This window comes from Drosophila sechellia, chromosome 3L (assembly GCF_004382195.2).
Source record: "Drosophila sechellia strain sech25 chromosome 3L, ASM438219v1, whole genome shotgun sequence".
Taxonomy (NCBI): Eukaryota; Metazoa; Arthropoda; class Insecta; order Diptera; family Drosophilidae; genus Drosophila; species Drosophila sechellia.
The window spans coordinates 9,632,774-9,652,518 of NC_045951.1; the positions used below are offsets into that span (position 1 = coordinate 9,632,774).

At 46.0% G+C, this 19,745-nt stretch overlaps 5 protein-coding genes across 8 annotated transcripts; 2 read left to right on the forward strand and 3 right to left on the reverse strand.

Annotated features, from left to right (window-relative positions):
- The first annotated feature begins 4,007 nt into the window (after window positions 1-4,007).
- LOC6605115 (ataxin-2 homolog) lies at window positions 4,008-9,463 on the forward strand. 3 transcript variants are annotated; one of them, XM_032719323.1, is made up of 5 exons: window positions 4,009-4,114; window positions 4,335-4,576; window positions 5,188-5,555; window positions 7,317-7,643; window positions 7,705-9,463. In XM_032719323.1, the coding sequence occupies exons 2-5, from the start codon at window positions 4,540-4,542 to the stop codon at window positions 9,394-9,396; spliced, it is 2,424 nt and encodes an 807-aa protein (XP_032575214.1). In that variant the 5' UTR covers window positions 4,009-4,114; window positions 4,335-4,539; the 3' UTR covers window positions 9,397-9,463. The 3 variants fall into 3 exon arrangements, with proteins under 3 accessions (XP_032575213.1, XP_002029956.2, XP_032575214.1); XM_032719322.1 differs by having other exon boundaries at window positions 4,008-4,576; XM_002029920.2 differs by having other exon boundaries at window positions 4,008-4,576; window positions 7,323-7,643.
- Window positions 9,464-9,536: 73 nt separating this feature from the next.
- LOC6605116 (transcription initiation factor TFIID subunit 2) lies at window positions 9,537-13,580 on the reverse strand. The gene is made up of 6 exons (XM_032719320.1): window positions 13,531-13,580; window positions 13,414-13,468; window positions 11,585-13,350; window positions 11,115-11,527; window positions 10,847-11,057; window positions 9,537-10,786 (listed from the first exon to the last, which is right to left on the reverse strand). The coding sequence occupies exons 1-6, from the start codon at window positions 13,578-13,580 to the stop codon at window positions 9,622-9,624; spliced, it is 3,660 nt and encodes a 1,219-aa protein (XP_032575211.1). The 3' UTR covers window positions 9,537-9,621.
- A 446-nt stretch (window positions 13,581-14,026) lies between these two features.
- On the forward strand, window positions 14,027-18,299 carry LOC6605117 (calpain-B). Its single transcript, XM_002029922.2, has 3 exons — window positions 14,027-15,239; window positions 15,303-15,577; window positions 15,805-18,299. The coding sequence occupies exons 1-3, from the start codon at window positions 14,299-14,301 to the stop codon at window positions 17,364-17,366; spliced, it is 2,778 nt and encodes a 925-aa protein (XP_002029958.1). The 5' UTR covers window positions 14,027-14,298; the 3' UTR covers window positions 17,367-18,299.
- Window positions 18,013-18,950, reverse strand: LOC6605118. Its single transcript, XM_002029923.2, has 3 exons — window positions 18,685-18,950; window positions 18,495-18,631; window positions 18,013-18,441 (listed from the first exon to the last, which is right to left on the reverse strand). The coding sequence occupies exons 1-3, from the start codon at window positions 18,754-18,756 to the stop codon at window positions 18,297-18,299; spliced, it is 354 nt and encodes a 117-aa protein (XP_002029959.1). The 5' UTR covers window positions 18,757-18,950; the 3' UTR covers window positions 18,013-18,296.
- Window positions 18,540-19,666, reverse strand: LOC6605119 (protein Hezron). 2 transcript variants are annotated; one of them, XR_004361843.1, is made up of 4 exons: window positions 19,564-19,666; window positions 19,318-19,506; window positions 18,915-19,256; window positions 18,540-18,631 (listed from the first exon to the last, which is right to left on the reverse strand). XR_004361843.1 is itself a non-coding variant. In XM_002029924.2 (3 exons), the coding sequence occupies exons 1-3, from the start codon at window positions 19,642-19,644 to the stop codon at window positions 18,966-18,968; spliced, it is 561 nt and encodes a 186-aa protein (XP_002029960.1). In that variant the 5' UTR covers window positions 19,645-19,666; the 3' UTR covers window positions 18,848-18,965. The 2 variants fall into 2 exon arrangements, 1 of the variants encoding a protein (XP_002029960.1); XM_002029924.2 differs by lacking the exon at window positions 18,540-18,631 and having other exon boundaries at window positions 18,848-19,256.
- Between the last annotated feature and the right edge of the window lie 79 nt (window positions 19,667-19,745).

The following is a 19,745-nucleotide window of genomic DNA, read 5'->3' on the forward strand; positions in this document are numbered from 1 at the left end:
TTGGGGATCACGAAATGTGGGGCCTTCACTTGAGCAATTTCCCAAGCGTTTGCCATACCGTTCGTTCTGCGATTTTAATTGTATTCAAATGAATTAGAATGCACTTTTTCGCTTTTAGCCTGGTCGGGTTTTACGATTCATAAATTGTTCGCCAGTGACGTTTATGGTCGCTTTTGCAGGTTTGCAGGTAAACATAATTGAGCACCGCAGATGGAAATCTCGGATGTGGCCTAGTCAGATGGCGGTAGGCTATCTTAGCTAGAGATTTGATGTCTGTCAGCCAAGTAGGGTATAATCCTAGATCAGATATTGAGTTATAACTACTGAAAACCAAGTAAGTACGTTGTATTACCATCCAAAAGTGTGGGCATAAAAGTTTCAAGAATATATCTGCTTATATACTTTACAGGACTTCATATTTACTAAATTTGACTATTAGTTCTTCTACTTCTTTTTCTGCACTTAATCCCATCAAAGTGCAATAAACTTTTAAATGTTCTTCGTTATCATAACACATTCGATTTTATTGCACTTAAACGTCATAAAATCCATTTTACTTTCTTTACGTCAGGAATCATGAAGTGTAGTTTACAACCTCTGAGGGATTTTCATGCAACACTCTTAAGATGCCAAGAATACGAACACATATGTATAGTACTATTGACCAACTCCAATTAACTTGTACATCGGTATATTGGTAATGCCATCTCGGTTCCGAGTGACCGAAAATGTTAACCATCCGGAGGAGCATTTGCGGCATTTGTCAGTGAGTTACTACTGCATAACAGTAGTTCGCCGAATGGCATTTTAATTGTCACTTGGCGCTGGTAAATTACACATTATTTATTCGCAGTACACTGCCATCAACATATCCCCAGTCATATGGAGCTTGGGGTTCCATTGTGGCCACAAGACGCGGCGATACATTTTCCTTTCGACTTGGTTTGCTATCTTCGCAGGTCATTGCTGCCCACGATTGTGCAATTTCATTGTAAAACCACTTTTCATTAACAACCGACGGTGGTGGAAAACCAACAGCAAAAATATAAAAAAAAAAACAGTCAAAAGTTGCCAATTAAGATCTTGGTAAATGTTTTCAGTCCGAGTATATCAAAAAGCATAGACTAAATGTTAAGGTTGACTCCGTCTTCGTCTGATCAATTGATACACATAAAATTTGGAGCATAAAACTGTCGTATGGCTCAGAAAAACTCGGATACTCGGCGAATGTGAATTGCTGAATGCAAATGCCAAAATGTGAACTGCCAGCCTCATCATCATCATCATCGTCATCGCCGTCATGATCATCATTGATTTAAGTGGAGTCGACCAGAAACTGTTGCATTTCTGGTTGCTGCAGCCGGAAAAAAAACTACTAAAAATACAGCAAAAAGCACTTGCTATTAAATGAAAAAAATAAGAAAAAAAATATATATAACTGAAGAAACAGCCGCAGCGTAGAAACTAATACAATAATAAATAGTAGTTGAAGAAAAGAAGATGTTGCCACTGCAGATCGCATCGTCGTCTGGTGATGTTGCTGCTACTTCTGCCGCTGCATGCAATGCAACAATTTCACAAGCACCACGCAGACAGCCAAATGACAATGTGAACAAAGTAGCAACAACAGATAGCTGTAGGAGAATTTATAATAAGTAACTGCGAGCGGCTTCGATCAAGAATTGCGCAAAATAGTAGTGAAAAAAAAGGAAAACAAAAGCTGCTGCTGCCCGCAAATCTTCCACTTAATTATAAACTTATTTATTTGGTTAGCTTTTGCCGCCAAACTGTCCTAATCAATTTGCTAAGGATAAGGAAATGGCAGGCTTGCATCAGTTGGCAATTTCCACGGATTTCCCCAGCGCCAAATTTCACAGCTACCGTGTTAACTTTGACACCACCGACGCAAAGGCCCAAAATCGTAGCCCGATCGTCGGACATAGCCCGGCATTAGCATTATAGCATTAGGTAAGCGGGCTCAATTAACCAGCACGGCAATCGCAATTGCCCAAATTGGCCACCGACTTGACTCCGTCCGTCAGCCGCAGTCAGGAGTTCGCAATAAGTGATTCTGCCAGCAGCGGCTAACTCCAACTCCTAACTCCTAACTCTTAACTGTAGCTGCCCACGCATGCGCTGAAATGTTAATTCCCAATCCGTCGAAAAAACAGAAGGGCACAGTTGGCCAAAACTGAATGGTATTTCGACATTTTCGAGAGAAGTTTTGACACTTCATTGATAAATCTCACACTATTTGTTTCTCATTTTTACAGATCTCTGATTAATAAAATGATGCTTAAGCGGGTTTGTCTTGAAATTTGCATCACTACTGAAGTAAACCATAAGCATAATGAAGCATAAGTTATGATCCAGCGGACAAAGTGGACACATTTACAAGTAGCCTTTAAATTTATATTTACTAACAATAAATCACAGTATATAGAGGTATACCATACTGAAATCCAGTGCCCAAAATTGTGAAAAGTTGATTCTATATTGTATTCAAATAAAACACCAATTCTTTAAAAATGTTATAAAAAATGAAAATTTTAATTTAAACTCGATCATTTGTTTCTTATCATATTTCACATTATTTTTCAAATTCGTACATACATTTTTATTAAGAACACAGAAACCACTGTGCCTTGCCAATTGCAAATGTCAAACGAAAGACTTAGGCAGCGAACTTGCTGCAAGGGGTGGAGTTTTGTTTTCCGCCGGCTGGTGTGAGCACTCGTACTGGGCTTGGGCATATTAAATATGCATTGCTAATGCAAATGGAAAATGGAAACGCAAATGGAGGAGTCTCGCATCCGAATCGAAAACGCTTGTTAAAAGTAATGCGCCCAATTTGCACAAACACATACACAGACGCAGACAGAATGGTTTAAAGACGCGAGACAAAACCAAAACAAAAGTGCCCTTTAGCCTCGACCAGCCCAAATAGCCATGGCCGGCAGCCAGATATAGTATACTATAGTATGGAATAGTAATGTCCCTCTCCCTGAATCAAGTCAGTGTTTTCCCGTCTCCACTTCGGCGAGGGCGGACGGCCAATTTAGTGTCACGTTAGCATTTTCGGGGCGCTTCCAGGCGGCAGGCAAATGCTGGGGCCGTACCATTAGCCTTAACTTAACTAGCGGTTAGCCACCGACAGGGCCGTCAACGTTCAATTGGCCCCCTGGAAGCGAAGGTTCACCGAGAAAAAACTGTGCCGTTTTTGGGGCAGTTTTCATCGAAATTCTGGTGTCCAAATTAAATGTTAGCTATTATTTGGATTATTTCGAAATAACCTTGACAAAGGGAAAAGCTGGCCGATATTAATTTACATATTTGGCATTTCAAGCACTGTATTTAAAAGACAGTGTGTTCTTTTTTTAAGTTTTTTACTGTTTAACCCAGAAATAATAGGCATTTAAAAATCAGATGTTGAGCAGAAACTTATAGCACTCTATACATATATGTATGTTTTAAAGTATTCTCTACAACGTTTGGAATGGTGTAAACGTTCAGTTATAAATTTCAAATTAAATTTCCCCGAATTTTCATAACCCACAAGCTTTAAAATCATATTCCTTAATGATGTTCAACTTTAAAAGCAATAAAGTATTAGATGAAAAATAAAATCTTGAAGTTATTAAAAACAAATGTCAAATCTAAATGTTATATCTAAAAAGGTATATTAAAGTAAAGTTAGGACCTCTCATTATTAGCTCTTAATGAATACCTTTTTCCCTCTGTAGAGGCGGTACATTTGCAGAATCGAGCCAAAGAGGCGATCGCAGACAGACCTTTCTCTTTGTGTTGGTGCCTGGCTGGCACGACGAGCCGCAAAGGTCGTCTTTGGATATAGCCATTGTGGCTTCAGCTGGAGCTTGGAGCTCGGGGATCGAAGCTCGGCTGTCGGCCGAGACTCGTCTGTTTTGGCCACCGGATTTATAAATACAAGTGTTGGCCGCACAACGCCAAAGATTCGTTGGCTGAACGTGCAGCAGCGCGCGCGATCTACTACATCCGATCACCCAAAACGGAGCTGTTGCTCCTTGCTACTAAAAAATAGTAAAAAAAAAAGTAAAAAAATAAATTAAAACCAAAGACAGGAAAGCAGACGACGGTAAAGCAATCAGTTCATCTTTCATATCCAATTTGTAGCGTTACGAATTTCGCGCCAAAAACAATCCAAGGATTACGGGATACGAATTGCCACTCAGACTTTGATTCAGTTTCGGTTTCGCAATTCGCAGTTCGCAAATTCGGTTGCAGATTGTGTCGAATCTTCAGTTGCATAACTGCTAGTAATAATCGCATCGTGTTGTGTGCTTCTTTTGGTTCAGTTTGTTTGCAGCCGGCAATGCTCGATGCAGATGCAGCAGATGCGACCATCGTAGTCCCAAACGCCTGACAAGGAAAACGACAACGAAAACGAAACCGAGTGGGAAATAATAAAATATATAACCCAAGTGACTGTGAAAGTAGCGAACGGCCAGGCACAGATTCAGATATTCAATTACTAGTCTGCTGGTGCAGTGACGCCACACAATGAGAATCCAAATCTTGCTCCTGACACTCTTGCTGGGTGAGTAGACATCGAAAGTGTTTAAAGAATTGGGTTTAATAAGAAATTACCAAAATAAAATTTTTTTTATGAAAGAAAATACTTTCAATTTTTTTTTACTTAATACCAGTAAAACTACGATATGAACAGGAAACATGAACAGGACACATACTTTTCAAAATTGTAATAGAAATTAATATTTTGAAAATATTTTGAATATTTATACTAGCTTGCTTTTTCAGCGATCCAAATAAGATCAAGAATTAGCATTCAAATTGTTTTATCTTTACATTTCTTTATAAATTACTAAAATTTAGTAATTATGATAATATTTCAAGGATATATTAAGTTTAGTAGTTAGTAGCTTGAAAACCAAACCCAAAACTTTTACAAGGAAAGAAAAAAAGTACAAATAAATTTAATAAAAACTTTCAATAATTCAAATAATAAAAAAAATGTATTAAATGCAGCGCTTTAAAAGATTTAATGGCCATTAACAATTTTTAAACAGTACTTCTATTCAGTGGCATAAAATAATTTAACTTTAACAACTGTAACCTTTTGGTGCAGCAGACTAAATGCTGTTTCCCAAAAAACTCTAAAGTGACACCTACACCTGTCCTCCCACACAGGCCTCGTCTGCGCCCAGGCCGTGGATGCGGAGGCCAAGAGCAGCCAAGTCAAGCCGGCGGAAGACAGCAAGAGCTCCGCCTCCACGCCACTGGAATCGGAGGCGACCAAAGACAAGCGACAGGTGAACTCCAAGGAGACGTCTCTGTACCCCAACCACCGCAGCTCGGCAGCATCGCCATCCGCCAGCGATGATCCCGAGGATGGTCAGGAGACCATCTACGGCTCCAAGCCGAATCAGTTCATCATCCGACCCATTGCACCGCACCAGCATCAACAGCACGAATCTCACCAGGAGCCGCAGTTGAGGAACTTTGCGGCAGCCAATTCCCGACCCCATGCCGCCCAACTTCTTGAGCAGAGTCAGGAGGTGAGTTTGGGCAATTTGTCCATTTTATACATAAAAGGGTTTCCCTGTTTCCATTGTTTTTAGTTTTTGACAACTCATTGATTGTCTAGGATAAGTTATAGGTTACAACTTATGCATGCACAATCTGCCGCAACTGCAGGACTTGTTTTCCAAGTTGACCCATAAAACATCCAGCCGAAATCCCTGGGAGTGGGTTCAATAAAGGGAGTGGGTGATCTACTGATCGACTGGCCAACTGACGGATTACCATTGCCATGAGGAATTGTTTGTTTTGTGCCAATCGGGGGGCGTTCCATCGACATCGCGGCTCTTGTCTGGCGTTTTGACTTGGCCCCGCGGACATCAGAGGTCAGACATTGGACATCGGACGACCTGGGCGATCGTGACTTGGCATCGGCGGCAGGCACACGATTCTTTTCAAAATGCCGGATGTAAACATCTCGGCGCCCGAAACGTTCAACATAAAAGGCAGAAAGCCAAATGGCCCAATCCCAGACGGATTTTGTCAAATTTTTCCCTTTCGCCGAGAGGCCAAGAAACCTTGACCAATATGTCGGCTTATATTCGGAACGAATTTGCAATAGATGGTAGACAAAGGCGATTGCAATTAGCCAAAGACAATGTTTTGGTTGCAAAATGTATAGAAATTAAAAGTGCCGGCAAAAGTTGTAATAATAATCATAATAATGATATTTTTATTATAAATGCAGTTGGCAAAACTAAGTCACGACATGACGGCGACGGCGACAGCAACAAATGCATAATTGCAAAATTATTATTTGTCTTATTACGCGTCAACACAACAATTTCCACCTCCTGCCATCCAACTTGAGTTTCCACCCATCCAACGGATTCGCTTGGCAATGGCTTCTCCAATTCTTCCCCACTCCCCGCCTCACCTGGTCTTCAGTGGGTCTTGTAATAGTGCAAGACATCGGAGCCCGTGGAAAAACAATGGCGCTTGTCGTGGGAAGAAAGTTGACATAATGTTATAATCACCCCACTTTTGGTCTGTCAGCTTTGTGTCGCTTCATGGCGCCTTGACTCGCCGGCGGCTTTATTTGCCATAATAATGTGAATAGTAGTCGATGGCACACTGTGCAACGGGTTTCCACAAGAATTCAGGGGCTTTCCGTATTTTTATGGAATTTTATAGTAAGCTGCTTGAAGATCTAATTAAAAAAAAACAGCATTCAAAAGTTTATAAAGTATAATTCAGACAGATGACTAAAAAGGATTGAGCTTAAGAATCAATACTAAATTTACAAATCAAGGAATTGATTCGTTTCAATTTCAACTCTTTATTATAAATCTAAATCTTTATGGCATATTTTTATACGTTTTTTTATGGGAAGTCCCCACACAATCAAATCCTTTGACGGCGAAACCTGGTTGCACAGTTTAATTTTTGTTGTTGCTGTTGCAACATCGAAGAGTCCGCGTCTATGTGGTTGTTGTGTGTGGCGTTGGCGTTGCCAAAGTTTGCCACAAGTGTTATATAAACTCATTTTTTAGATGCCACGCCATTCTCACAGCGTTTGCTGCTCTGCTGAAGCACCTGCAACCAGTTGTTGCCGCTGCGGTTTGTCGCTCGGTTTTTGTGTTTAAGTCATGATGGTGATGGTGTTGGTCATGCGGCTCCACTTTAAACGGCTGCTGACATTGGCCGCCGGCTGAATGCTGGCAGTTCACACACCCACCATAATTATGCGCCCCCACTCACTTTTTCCCTTGCCATCTATCTGTATCCGTATCTCGAAGGTGCAGCACTACGTGTATCTGCAAGATATAATGCGCCATCATCAGCCCAAGGCTCTGCTGGCCGCAGGTCAAGGCAAGGGTGCGGCCAGTGTGCCCAAGAAGTCATCCACTCCGGTGGCCGAGGAGGAGCAGGAGCAGGAACAGGAGGCGGAACAGCGATACGCGGTGTCCATTCAGCCGCAGCCGCAGCAACAGATACAGCTCCAGCAACCACGTCCACGTCAGTACCAGGGTGTGGGTCCCTATCAACTGCCATTGCCGCTGCCTGCGCCAAAGCATCGGTCGGTGAATCCCCAACAGCAGCAGCAGCAGCAACAACATCAGCAGGTGGGTCATCTGAATGCGACGCTATAAACCTCATATACTTATCAATCCTACTTTCCAAAAGCCCTACCAAGTGATTCCCGAAGAGCAGTTTCTTAAGATCCTGGAGGAGGAGCTGCAGGCTAGAGCCTATCATGAGCAACTTCGTCAGCAGCAGCAGCATCAACAGCAGCAGCAGCACCAACACCAACAGCAGCAGCAGCAACAGCACCCCAAGCAATTGCCCATCCACAGCACGGCTGCCACTCACAAAGTGTTGCAGCAGGCGGATCCCTCGTTGGGATTAGGCGGCTATCGCGAGCGTTTTGTGGCCGAGCAGGAGCTGGTGACTCCAACTTATTCGCATCCCCGCGGTGGTCCCAAATATCTGCCCTTGCCTCAGGCGCAGCAAATCCAAGAGGATGATGAGCCACAACAGCAACAACCGCAGCGTGTGCAGCTCCACAAACCGATACCCCATCCCGGCCAGCAACTCATCCATGGACTGCCACCCCAGATTGCCTACTACCAGCCACAGATAAGCTACAAGACCCTGCCCAACCATCCACTGGCGAAATCGTCTCTGGAAAGTGAGATTGAGAAATTGCTGGCAGCCAATAAGCCTGGACAATCGTTGGCCTACGTGGACAGCAGCAATGAGCAGGTGGCGACAAGGCAGCCCGCTCCGCAGCACCCACCACCACCCACATCGCATCCCGCGCTGAGGCAACCCAAGGCATACCTGGCCAGTACGCCCAACTCCCTGCTGGATGCCAATAACCAACCGTTCGTTCCATCGCTCTTCAAGTTCAGCAACTATCAGCAACCGACGCCAATTTATCCCACGCCGGAACCCAAGCGATTGGGACCCGTCGTCTATCCCACACAGCAGGCCAATCAGCCGCAGCCCTCGCAGTATTACTACCAGGAGGCTACGCCCACCGGGGCACCCAAGCCGAGCCCCATTCCCAAGCAGTACCACCGATCCAAGCACTACAAGCTGGCTTCGCCCGCTAAGGCATTGCTCTATGCCGATTACGAACGTCAGGGATCGCCTTCTCCACCGCCGCCGTCCAACTTCTATCCCAGTCCGCCGGATCCGCTAAAGCATTCCCAGAGAAATCTAGCAGTCACACCCACTGCTCTGCCGCTCCACGCTGAATATCCTTCACCGTCTCCGTCACAGTCCAGTATCTATGTGTCCCAGGGAACTGGAATCGCCACACCATCCCGTCCCACGCCCACTACAGCTCCTATTCAGAAGCTACGGACTCTGGATGAAGTGAAGCAATTGAATCTGCCGCCTCCGAATGGCAAGCCCCTGACCCAGGCCGAATTCCAAGCTCTTGTGGACGCAGGATATCCGGTGAAGGCAGTGCCCGTGCCAGTTCCCGTTCCGTATGAGCAGTACGTTAAGGATCATCCGGAGTACCGCAATCACCCGCCTGTAGACTACGCTCACATCATGCGCCTGGCCACGCGGCAATTGGCTGCCCATCAGCAACACAGATCGCTGGCTGCTCCCTCGGAGCCGTCGGTCAAGATCCTGTCCACTCCGTCCGCTGGAGAGCTGCATCAGCAAACGGCCACAGGCATCGGCGGCGGTAGTATCACATATTTGCAACCCATCGAGGGTCAATCCCATCCCCATGCCCTGGCCCATGTCCATGCGTTGCAGAAGAGGAGGCCGCGTGATGAGCAGGATACCGCCGTGGCGGGCAGCGAGCCCAAGGCGGCAGCTCCGAAGGCGGAGTCAGCGAAGGCGAAGGTGCAGTGAACCCATGTCCTGTTTTAGTTAAAATGTCCTTGTCTAGTTTGTAAGTATTGTAAAAATGTTTCAGCACTTCCTTAATGTTAAATTATAAACCGACAAATAAACATATGAATAAAACTAACAAATAATGTTAACCCCTTTAATAAATGTAATGTGTAAGGTATTTTACCTTTATTCTGTCATCTATCTCCCAAGCATTGCAGTTTCCCCACCTGCAGGAACCCTCACTTAGTTAAGGTTCATGGGCGGCAGGCTATTGCTGTTGCTACTGTCCGCCGAGCTGAGAGTGTCCGGAGTGGCTGTCTCGCGAGCCTGCAGGCGTGATATATGCGGGTCACGCTTGTCCTTATCCTTTCGCTCCTTGTCCTTATCCTTATCCTTGGTGTGCTTATGCTTGTGTTTGTGCTTATGCTTCTTCTTCTCCTTCTTCTTTTTCTTCTTGAGGCCACCTTCGCCGGACTTCAACTTGCCCTCCTCGTGGCTACTCTCATATCTGGTGGAGTCGCCCACGTCCAGCATGGTGGATGAGTTATCATCCTCGGCGTACATTTCGCTCTTAAGGCGCTTGGTAGCCTGATGGGTATCACGTGCATCTTCATCTGCCTGCAGGACATTCACTTTGGTCTCACTGTCATAGGCCTGGACGTTAACTGGTTCATCTAGTACGGTGATCTCCTCGCTGCGTTCCAGCTTGATTATCTCATCGCCCACCTCAAATGCTTCTGTGGCCGTTCGCTTGATGGTAACCATTGCCGGCTTTTGCCGCTCCTGTGGCTCATTGTCCAAAGTATTCGTTTGCGTTGGCAAATGTGACTTTGAATCACTGGTCTTCTTGAAGCTGCCGGTTACGCTGCCTACACTGCTATTATTGTCCTTCATCAAATCCTTGTAGAAGCTTTGGTTCTCACCGGCCTGCAAGCAATTCGGACGCTTAGTTCCGTATAGTGCGTAGTACAAATCAACAATATCGCAGCGCAGCTTGGTATCGTAGGGCAATCGGTTAATACTGAACCATAGACGATCCACGAGATTGGGTTTATCCAGGCGGCTGCGAGATTCGCGGGTGAAAGGCGGATTATCGATCAGCAGTTGGGCTAGGGCATGGCGAGCAGCCGGATCGGGATCAGTTTCCAGCAAAGTAATCAAATGTTCCAAATCCTCGCTGCGCCCATCCACCTTCACAAAGTCCACCAGACACTCCATGGCAGCAATGCGGAGGTCCAGATATATTCCATATTCGGCATAGCTGCGGTAAATATGCGGCAGTGAGGGCAGATGGCCGAATTTTTGAAGCTTTCGGATGACCTTCAGGCAGGACACGGACACCATGTACTTGTACGAGGGCAGGTGTTTCTCCATGTTCAGCAGACGTGTAACTTCATCCAGCACAAGTCTGTGGGTTAAAATTAAATAAACTTAATATAAGCAATAAATTTTCAGTTTGCAACTTTACTTCGCATCCGTGGATAAACTGTCCGTAGTGATTTGTGTGCCATGTATGGCAACGGAGACCACAGGTGTTAAGGTTTCGCCTAGAGCTTCTACCAAAGCCGCTCTGTAGTATGCATCCGTGTAATGGTTACGCGAATTCTCGTTGTACTTGAAGAGATCGAAAAGAAAACGCATCACTTCCGGCGGGCAAATTCCATGAGATGTGCGCAGACCTGAAAGGAATGCAAAAGTTTTAAAATAAATCACCCTACTTGGCTAAGCAATCTAACCTGCCATGGCCACGGGAATAGCCTTCTGCAGGAAGTACAGCTGGAAGTTGGAGAAGTTGTTCAGTTTGATAATGTGTGGAGCACTAAATGAGCCGAAAAACTTCCTAAATATGTTCAGCATGGCGGGTGGTCCACTCCAGGAGGCCACCATCTGGTTGGCCACTTTGGTCAAGCTGTGGGCTGCTTCGCAGCGAACCTGATAGAAGCAACGTTCGCTTTCTATGGTGTCGGTTAAAGCAAGCCTGGTGGCATTCGTTGGGTACTTCTGCAGGGCTTGAATCGCCTGAAATTGGGCAGTAACATCACGTTCATGCCGAAGCTGATACTGCCACTGGAAGTCGGGCTGCTCGATTATAAGGTCACGCAGCAGAATCATTTCGGGATCGAGGCGGATCCAAAGCACAGGTGAGTCGCTATGTAAAAGTAGATATTAACAAAATGCTTTAATCATATATTCCATAAAAACTTACTCCATGGCTGATAAATCCATATCCACTTCCTCACCCGTGCACAAGGGGATCTTCTTTTTTTTGTTACGCCTGCTCTTCGAGTGGCAAGTGATATCGGACTTTACCAGTGTGCTCTCAATCTGCAATGTGTGCTTAAACGTTCCATCCAACTCTTGCAGCTGCACCATCAATGGACCGTTGTACTTCCTAATTCCCCGCTGATTGACATAGTCCTGGCGGATCTCCAGCTCAATCGTGTTTCTCTTGCGATTGAACACAGATGTGAGCGAAAACTTGGCGTGCCCTCCAGTGCGCACCCACTGGTCCATGAAGACAGACATATCCTTTCCGGTTACGGTGAAGATGGCCTTAATAAAGATGTTGGTCGAGATGAGCAGCTGAGACCAGAGACCTGCACCGATCTTCGTCGTTGCCGCACTAGAAGCCAAAGCCAATTGCTTATTGAACACCTGTATCAGCAGCTCCTGGCCGATGCGGTTCTCCAGCATCCGGATAACGAAATGCGCTTTCCTTCGCATCGCCTCCACATACTTCGGCGACACGGTGTGCAAACTCTTGATGGGAAAATAGTGGACAATCTCCTGCTGTTTGCTGGAAGCAGCCGATTGGTTTGTGCCCGAAACAGGCAAAGGAGCTGGCGGCTGACTGCAATCGAGAATAATGCCGCCATACTGCTCCTCGTAGCGAACGACACGCGCCAGTTCAGATTGCACCCAAGCACGATACTCGTTGTTGCCGAAGCACTTCCTGGAATACAGTCCACACAGATACTCCGCAATGCCCTTGGCCAGCCAGGTGTCCGACCAATGATGCGATGTAATAAAGCAGCCGAAGAATTGCTCGGCCACAGCGCGCGACATAAAGGTTCGAGATATATAGGTCTGATCGATGATAGCTATGGAGTGCAGCAGGTTCACCGAAGCAATGCTCATAGTGGCATAGGCACTTATATCCGTGTCCAATTCGTCCACAAACACTTGTTTGTAGCAACTGAATGGGTAGCGCGTAGATAAGGTCTCCTCGTAAAATTCAAATGCCTCGTGCAAGTAGCGAACCGTATTTTTTAAAAGCGGCAACAATCCGGGCAGACAAAAGTGGGTCACTTCATGCATGTGCGGATCCACGTAGATCTCAAACTGACCCACAGCCAGCGCAATATTTGGTGCACATACTGGTGTGCTAACCGAATAGTGGAAGGTTTTCTTTCGCAGATCTGGGGTCATAATGACTTCTAGAAGTTCTCCACACGAAACGGCGGTCATATTTTTGTCGACAGTAAACTCCAGCCGCCAGGTGCAGGGATCGGCGAAACTGTCCACGCAGGGAAACCACAATCTCGAGGAGTTTTCATAGCAATTGGTGAACATATGCGAGCTGTTCATCTGTGTTTCCTCGTCCGTGGAAGCGGGTGGTATGACAAAATGTACGCCGCATTTGGGATTCTCCAACGAGAACTCGATGCGGATGCGCAGACCCTGACCCTCCTGGATCATAGAGTAGCCCTCGGGCGGAACCTGGATGAGCAGTTCGCCGTTGTTCACATCTGGATCGGTGTACTGGGCGGCGGTCAGATGATGCTTGGAGTAGACCTCCAGCACGCGGCTCTTCGGATCCTTGTAGCAAATGTTCTGGAAGGGATCGAAGTAGGTGAAATCCGCTTGGCAGACATCATTCAAAACGACGTTGTATATCCGCAGCTGCTTGGCGTTCAGGCGTATTAGGCGCAGATTCTCGCTGTTCGGCACAATGGTCAGCTCGACCACGCCCTAAAAGGAGGAGGTGTGTTAATGTTTTGTACATATTTAAGTGTATTTAAGTTATATCCTCACAATTATGCTCCTCCGCTCGAAACTGATGCCCGTGAGGCTCACAACCTGATGCGCCGTGCTTTACAAAAGAGAAAACTAATTATTTTTGGATTCTAACAGGACATGGTGAATACTTATAATTTAAACGGACGCAGCGGCACCTCGGGCACCTCAGGTTGCGTTTCCATCGCTCCAATGCCGGTTCTGCGCCAGAATTTCTCAACTAATTTGCGTTTGTTATCAAAAAAAAAACACGGCACTGTTTGACTTCTTCTTCTTCTTTTGAAAATGCCGACAGGGCTAAAAAAATACCAAATTCATTTGAAAAAGATGGCAGCTCTGCGTGATAATGTAGCCCTGGTCGACTTGTTTAGACCTTATAAGGTGTTGGGTCTTTAGTATTGACCACTAATTAATTGTTTACGTTCGTAAATAAATACACAAATTAAAGTGCACTTCAAATACGATAATAATCTTTTCTTAGTATTTTTTTTTAACTTATAAAAAGCAAAAGTTCTTTTTATTGAGACTAATAAAAAAATTTAATATTTTTATAATCTTTTTTCTGAGTTAACAAATGAATTAGAATGTTTTAAGTATTTCATTCTGCACTTTCAAAGCTTTTATCATTGCACTTGCATATTCAAAGAAAATTTATACAGAACGCGCAAGGGTTAAAGATTATGAATCATTTACCGAGAAAGTTAAATTTGGATACTTCTCCCATTTAAAGCGTACGATTCCCAGCGAGTGAGCAGTTTTACCACCGCAGCGAGTTAATAAACATCTGGATATTATCCAGTTCCGTAGTTTTAGCCGATTTGCAACGCCATTTGCCATTAGTAGGTAGTTTTAGGGAAAAACCAGTGCGTGGACGAGGAAAACCACAACGAAAAACCAGTAAAAATGTACGGCATTGATAATTACCCCAAGAATTATCATGCCAGTGGCATTGGCCTTGTCAATTTGGCGGCCTTGGGCTACAGCAAGAATGAAGTCAGCGGCGGGAACGAAGGAGGAGGAGCTCCCAAACCCTCAGCGGGCCTCTACCCCTCGTTGCCCTATCCATCATCCGAATCCGTGGGCGGAATGCCATATGTGGTGAAGCAGACGAGTCATGCTCAGAATGCTTCGTACGCGGGACCCACCATGGGCATGGGAATGCCCGTGCCAGGGGCCCCCTCAGCGCCGGCACCATACCCTAGTGCCACGCCATATCCAGGAGCAGGACTTTATCCCAGTCTGCCATCAGCCAACGTATCATCGCTGCCGTATCCTACTGCGCCAATGGCGCCCTATCCAACCGGAATGCCCTATCCAACTGGCATGCCGCAGCCCAATCTACCCTATCCGGCTGCTCCGCTCGCACCATATCCATCTGCCATGCCCGGTTTGCCCAGTATGCCAATGCCGTACGCTCCCATGCCAACGAGTCCGGCTCCCCAGCAGAATATCGGATTCCCAGCACTACCATATCCCTCGGCACCGCCACCGGCCAGTGCTCCAACCCAGGAGGAGGAACCTTCCGTCGGCGTGGCCGAGCTAAGCTTCACCAGTGTGAAGGTGCCCGAGAACCAGAACATGTTTTGGATGGGTCGCAAGGCCACGAGTGCCCGGCAGAACAGCGTAAGCAAAGGCGATTTCCAATCTCTGCGCGCCAGCTGCGTGGCCAATGGAACCATGTTCGAGGATCCCGATTTTCCGGCCACCAATGCTTCGTTGATGTACTCACGCCGACCGGATCGCTACTACGAGTGGCTGCGTCCCGGTGACATCGTCGATGATCCGCAGTTCTTCGTGGAAGGCTATTCACGATTCGATGTGCAACAAGGAGAACTTGGAGATTGGTAAGACTAAACAAATTCATACATAAATGGACATAAGCTCAGAAATTAAACGATCTTTCACAGCTGGCTACTGGCTGCAGCTGCCAATCTGACGCAGGACTCGACGCTCTTCTTCAGGGTGATCCCGCCGGATCAGGACTTCCAGGAGAACTACGCTGGCATCTTCCACTTCAAGTTCTGGCAGTATGGCAAGTGGGTGGAAGTGGTCATTGATGACCGTCTGCCCACATACAATGACGAGCTAATCTACATGCACTCCACGGAGAAAAACGAGTTTTGGAGCGCCTTGCTGGAGAAGGCTTACGCAAAGCTACATGGATCTTATGAAGCACTCAAGGGTAAGAAATGGAATATTATCAGCATTTCTATAAGCATAGAAACAGTGAGGCATACCAAAACTTATTTAGTTTCTAAAAATACACTATGCTTATCATAGGCTCTTGAAACTATGAAAAAAACTAATGCGGCACATATTGCGGATAGAACTTTGTTGAAGAGATCAAAAATTTAAATATTTTCCTTCTATAGTTTTTGTAATTTTTTGTAACCATCTCTTCACTCTTAGGCGGCACCACGTGCGAGGCCATGGAGGACTTCACTGGCGGCGTCACCGAGTGGTATGACATCAAGGAGGCTCCACCAAATCTATTCAGCATCATGATGAAGGCCGCCGAGCGTGGCTCGATGATGGGTTGCTCCTTGGAGCCGGATCCACATGTTCTAGAAGCGGAAACGCCACAAGGTTTGATCCGCGGTCATGCCTACTCCATTACCAAGGTGTGCCTCATGGACATATCGACACCGAATCGGCAGGGAAAATTGCCCATGATACGTATGCGCAATCCATGGGGCAACGATGCCGAATGGAGCGGTCCGTGGAGCGACAGCTCGCCTGAGTGGCGATTCATCCCGGAGCACACGAAGGAGGAGATTGGCCTGAATTTCGATAGGGACGGCGAGTTCTGGATGTCCTTCCAGGACTTCCTCAATCACTTTGATCGCGTGGAGATATGTAACTTGTCGCCCGACTCACTGACTGAGGATCAGCAGCACAGCTCCCGCCGCAAGTGGGAAATGTCCATGTTCGAGGGTGAGTGGACATCGGGCGTAACAGCCGGCGGTTGCAGAAACTTCCTGGAGACCTTCTGGCACAACCCACAGTACATCATATCGCTGGAGGATCCCGACGACGAGGATGACGATGGCAAGTGCACGGCTATTGTGGCCCTTATGCAGAAGAATCGACGTAGCAAGCGAAACGTTGGCATAGACTGTCTGACCATTGGATTTGCTATATATCATCTCACAGACCGTGACATGCAAGTGAAGCCCCAGGGGCTCAACTTCTTCAAGTACCGAGCATCGGTGGCCCGTTCACCACATTTTATCAATACGCGCGAGGTCTGCGCCAGGTTTAAGTTGCCACCTGGCCACTACCTAATTGTTCCATCGACCTTCGATCCGAACGAGGAGGGCGAGTTCATTATTCGCGTCTTCTCGGAGACGAGGAACAACATGGAGGAGAACGACGATGAGGTTGGCTTTGGCGAGACCGACGATCGCATTGCTCCGGCTCTGCCGCCACCGACTCCAAAGGAGGAGGATGATCCGCAGCGCATTGCACTGCGCCGTCTGTTTGACAGCGTGGCTGGCAGCGACGAGGAAGTCGACTGGCAGGAGCTGAAGCGCATCCTGGACCACTCTATGCGCGATGTTATGGTGGGCAGTGATGGCTTCTCCAAGGATGCCGTGCGTTCGATGGTAGCCATGCTGGACAAGGATCGCTCCGGTCGCCTTGGTTTCGAGGAGTTCGAAGCTCTGCTAACCGATATTGCCAAGTGGCGAGCGGTCTTTAAGCTGTATGACACCCGTCGCACTGGCAGTATTGATGGATTCCATTTGCGCGGAGCACTCAATTCGGCTGGCTACCATCTGAACAACAGGCTCCTGAACGCCCTGGCCCATCGCTACGGATCGCGGGAGGGACAGATACCATTCGACGACTTCCTGATGTGTGCCATCAAGGTGAGGACATTCATCGAGATGTTCCGCGAACGGGACACGGACAACTCGGACACGGCCTTCTTCAACTTGGACGACTGGCTGGAGCGAACAATTTACTCTTAAATTACTTGCAATTGCTACTAATCTAATCCTAAGTGCCACGTATACTTAATCTACCTGTGCATTACATTATTCATGCATTCAATTGAACAAGCCAACACACAGATCCATGACAATGCGGTCCGGCGATGCAAAGAGATACACTCACTGAACCAACAAGAGAATCTTATCTATATGACCAAATCCGGAAATACAAATCATGTGGCGAAATTGGAGTGGCCTTGGAACGGCACGAGGTTGCTATGCATGATAAACTGTATAAAACCCGCATACACAACTGGAGGGATGACTAAGAGCCAGCATCAATAGCAAATCCACTCCATGCACCTCGACATGAGCCGGAAATTTACTAGTACAAACTGAACAGTGCATTATTACCTTACCAATCGCTACGAGACACTCGGAAAGCCATTAGAACGCATCGGCAATATTTATTAGATATACGGAATGAATGAGCATGTATTTTTATAACATTGTTAGCTCCCAGCAGTCCACATATTTGCCCAGGTGCTAGAACTAAGTCCAGCCAAACTCTGTTACCCAAACAAACGTTGTTATTATTATCAGGAAAGTAACGCGAAGCGAACAAGCCAATCACTCATCGAATATTTATAAGCTTAAGCAGAAAGAATATCAGAATAGCAGTCAATTTATTGAATCACATCAAAAAATGTTATGATCATTTATTTTGTATTTAGTTTTCAGATCAGTAATCTCAAAACACACTTTAACTAGGCACCCTCTACGTCAAAATAAGTGTTTAACTAACTGAAATTAACCAATTGGGTTTAGAGGCTCTTTGTTGGATGCTTTTATATTTTACTATAATTTTTGTGAACTAATCAAAGTTACTCTTGTATGCAATTGTTACTATTAATAATTTGTTGTCTGACTATTTGTATGTATATAAATAAAATGCAGTGATTATTCAATCTACTTGACGACTATGACCACATCAGCGCCATTCGGGACTCCAGCATCGATCATTATTTGCTTCATGTCATCTATAGGCAGATTGTTATCGGATGCCAAGTTGTTTAGGACCTCCAGAAAGTCTTCGTACTCCAAACGCCATTTCCTGCGGCATGTATTTGATTAAGAATGATATATAGATTTAATGTAGTTACTCACTTGTATCGCATGTATATCAGACCGGTCTGAGTTCTAGTTATGGGATTGGGCATGAGCTTGGCCTGCTCCAGCCAGGCGTCCAACTGCGAGAGGAGTATGCTGTCGAAGTACTCGTTCTCGATGTCAGTGGGTATGACCTGCCACCAATTAGATAAAATCACTCATCAATTAACAGGGTCATCCATCATACCTGGAAGTTGGAATACACCAAGAACAGGCTGTCCAGCGTGTGCTTCTTTGGTTTATCTTCATCATCGGCCATCGTGTATTGTGTGTGTTGGGTGTTGTGTGTTGTGCATTAAATCGAATTTGTACAAACGAGAATGGTTTCCCCTGGCAGATAAAGAGCAGTATTCTGTGTGGGTGTCATGGCTATATGTGTGTGTATTTTGAATTGTTTTGTTGATAAACAAAACGTACAGAGAATTGGATGCTATCTAGACAACTGTTGCCATGGGCACGGCCGTCCTTCTAGAATTGTTTACTGCAAATGCTTTGAACGACCCCTCGGACGTATATCGCTAGCTTGGGATTCCAGCTCTGGTACCGAATATTCTCCGTGGCATAAGGCGCATGGATGACCACCTGATGGAGTATATTGATCGCCACTTGGTCGCCTTGGTCCTGCCAGTTGATTGCGGAATCGCCGAAACCCTTGACCAACACCCTAAACAAAGCTTGTCCGAAGGGCGAGACATTGGGATGATAGCTCCGGCAGGAGAGAGTACGATGTTCGGTTGCGTATCGGTATCGTTCTCGGATCTGCAAACGCAAATGGTTGAGTGAGGGTTCTCCTAAATATCTATATAGAGAGTGCTGCTACCATGGTTATATCAATCGGTTCCGGCTGCTGAACTTCAGCCGGCGGCATTGTTTCCTTCACTATTTCAATGTCCATGCACAGGGATAGATTCACAATGGTCACATTGCAAGTGGTCTGTTCGTCGCCACCGCCATTGCTCGATGGACACTTCATTATCAGCATTTTCACGCCCAGATCGAAGGCCACAACCTGGGAAATTGAGAGCATTATATAATCGTAAAAATAATAAATAATATTTAGTTTTACTTCTCCCGAAACGTTGTCGCCAAAACAAGTCTTGCAGCGCACTATTGAGCCCACAGTGAAGCAAGGAGCCAATGATGACATCTTGGCCAAGAAACTTGAAACTTTAAAAAATTTAATCGAAATCGAAAATCCCAGACGATGTCCGATGTCAAGTTCAAGGCACTCTACTTTCTACTTTGTCG